The sequence below is a fragment of the Penaeus monodon genome, chromosome 25 (genome assembly GCF_015228065.2).
Source record: "Penaeus monodon isolate SGIC_2016 chromosome 25, NSTDA_Pmon_1, whole genome shotgun sequence".
Taxonomy (NCBI): Eukaryota; Metazoa; Arthropoda; class Malacostraca; order Decapoda; family Penaeidae; genus Penaeus; species Penaeus monodon.
In genome coordinates, this window is record NC_051410.1 from 41,875,273 (window position 1) to 41,877,010 (window position 1,738).

At 39.1% G+C, this 1,738-nt stretch overlaps 1 protein-coding gene across 1 annotated transcript in view; it reads right to left on the reverse strand.

Moving 5' to 3' along the window:
* The window catches only part of LOC119589415 (VWFA and cache domain-containing protein 1-like), a 30,393-nt gene that overhangs the window by 1,809 nt on the left and 26,846 nt on the right, over positions 1 to 1,738 (reverse strand). The window contains exons 20-21 of the mRNA XM_037938025.1: positions 1,138 to 1,735; positions 86 to 265 (exon numbers count right to left, since the gene is read on the reverse strand). Coding sequence (XP_037793953.1) covers positions 86 to 265; positions 1,138 to 1,735 — 778 coding nt within the window. The remainder of the gene's footprint in view (positions 1 to 85; positions 266 to 1,137; positions 1,736 to 1,738) is intronic.

Here is a 1,738-nt window from a genome sequence, read left to right on the forward strand (position 1 = left end):
AATTGACTGAACTGAATATAACAAAATTCTGTAAATCATGTGTTCACATCTACAAGACTGGAACTTGGACCTCAAAATTACTTACCCACTAAATCTTCCTCCACATTATCAATTTCGTGATTATGTTCCGGCTGATATATGGGATGAGGACGAGACTGGAAGTTCGCTGGAGTGTAAAGGGACCTCCCTGTTCCACCTACATGTTGCCTATAGCAGTACACTGCTAATGCTACCACTAAGAACACAGCCATGATCCCACCAGCAACTGCCAAGATAACAATTTCATTAATCACTCTGCAATTTCTCACTTAAAAAGTTTAAAAATGCATTAAAAACTATTGTTGTCATGGAATATTTGCTAAAATCCAAATCAGTGTTCTGAAAACTTTTTTTTTCAGTCTGTGAATACAATTAATACGGACATTTTTTAATATAATTTATATTTAACTAGATGACTAAATATTAACAAATTTCTTGATGTGATTAAATATACACAAAACATGTGTAAATATAAGTAATCTTTAAAAACACCATCAGCATGCACTTTTTTAACAAGCTCCTTTTGTAATCACATACACTAAACTCTCTTTTATCTGGAATGCTTGGAGAATTCATTAGACTGGTTAATTGAGCCCTGCAGTCATTTGAGAGACTGATCATGACACCTGCTATTCTCTGTTGCAATGCAAGCCCAATAAGTTTCCTAAAACCTGTATGTTTTGGGTATCCAGAACATTTGTTTATGGGATGAATATTAGTGCAGTAATGATCAAGAAGAACATAATAAATAAGGCAAACTTTTGGCCCATTAGAAATTTATAAAAATATATTCCAACAAGGTACTATTTTGCAATTTCTTCATTAAAATATTAATTTATATTTATTTTGTGGTCAACAAAGAAATCGAGTTAAAGGAAAATCAATTAACAGAGAGTTTACTGTATATACTATCTTGAGATACAATTTAATTACTTTCTGCAATCTTCAATCAGTAACACACAATGAACAGAATTCCTGTGACAAATTATTCATTCTCAATCATACCTTTCTTTACATCTAAACAACAGGTAGGTAAGATACAAACATATTCCATGCATCTGAAATGATTTCTCTTAATCACAATATGAGGATACTGACCTGGCCCTATAGGGCTTCCAGAACCCCCATGTGTATTGTCTGAGTGAGGAAGGGTTGCCAGTCCATGAGGGTAAGGTGAGGGCCCACCTAGCACCCCCCCATAACACTGGTGTTCTTCCATGCAGTGCGGATGATTTAACGGTGATTGCCCATCCCCATTTCTGGAACACCAGACACACCCAACAACACCTAAACATGACTTGTATTCCAGGTGTGTGGCACAGGACACAGGGACACAGGGGTCTAAGTGAGCTAATAAACCAATGGAGTACTGGAGAGGTACAGCTGCCTCGGGAGTGCGGCTGCAAGTGGGAGCTAAATGTGGGGGCCTGGTTGCCAATTCTAAGACCCGAGGCAGATGCAAGACTCGAGGTGCTGAGGGGCTGCTCACAGGTCTTGGCTCAACATATGATTGCCAGAGGTAATCAACTGACTCTGTTAAGTTGGTGTAGGAAGCCAAAGCAGAAGGCATCTGGGTGGAAGATACTGGAGGATCGGCTGAAGGGACGGTACAAGGAAGAGAAGAGAGTGGACATTCACAAGGGCATTCACAAGCTCCAGCCTCGACTAGCTGGCAATTTAAACATAGCCGATCATCCTG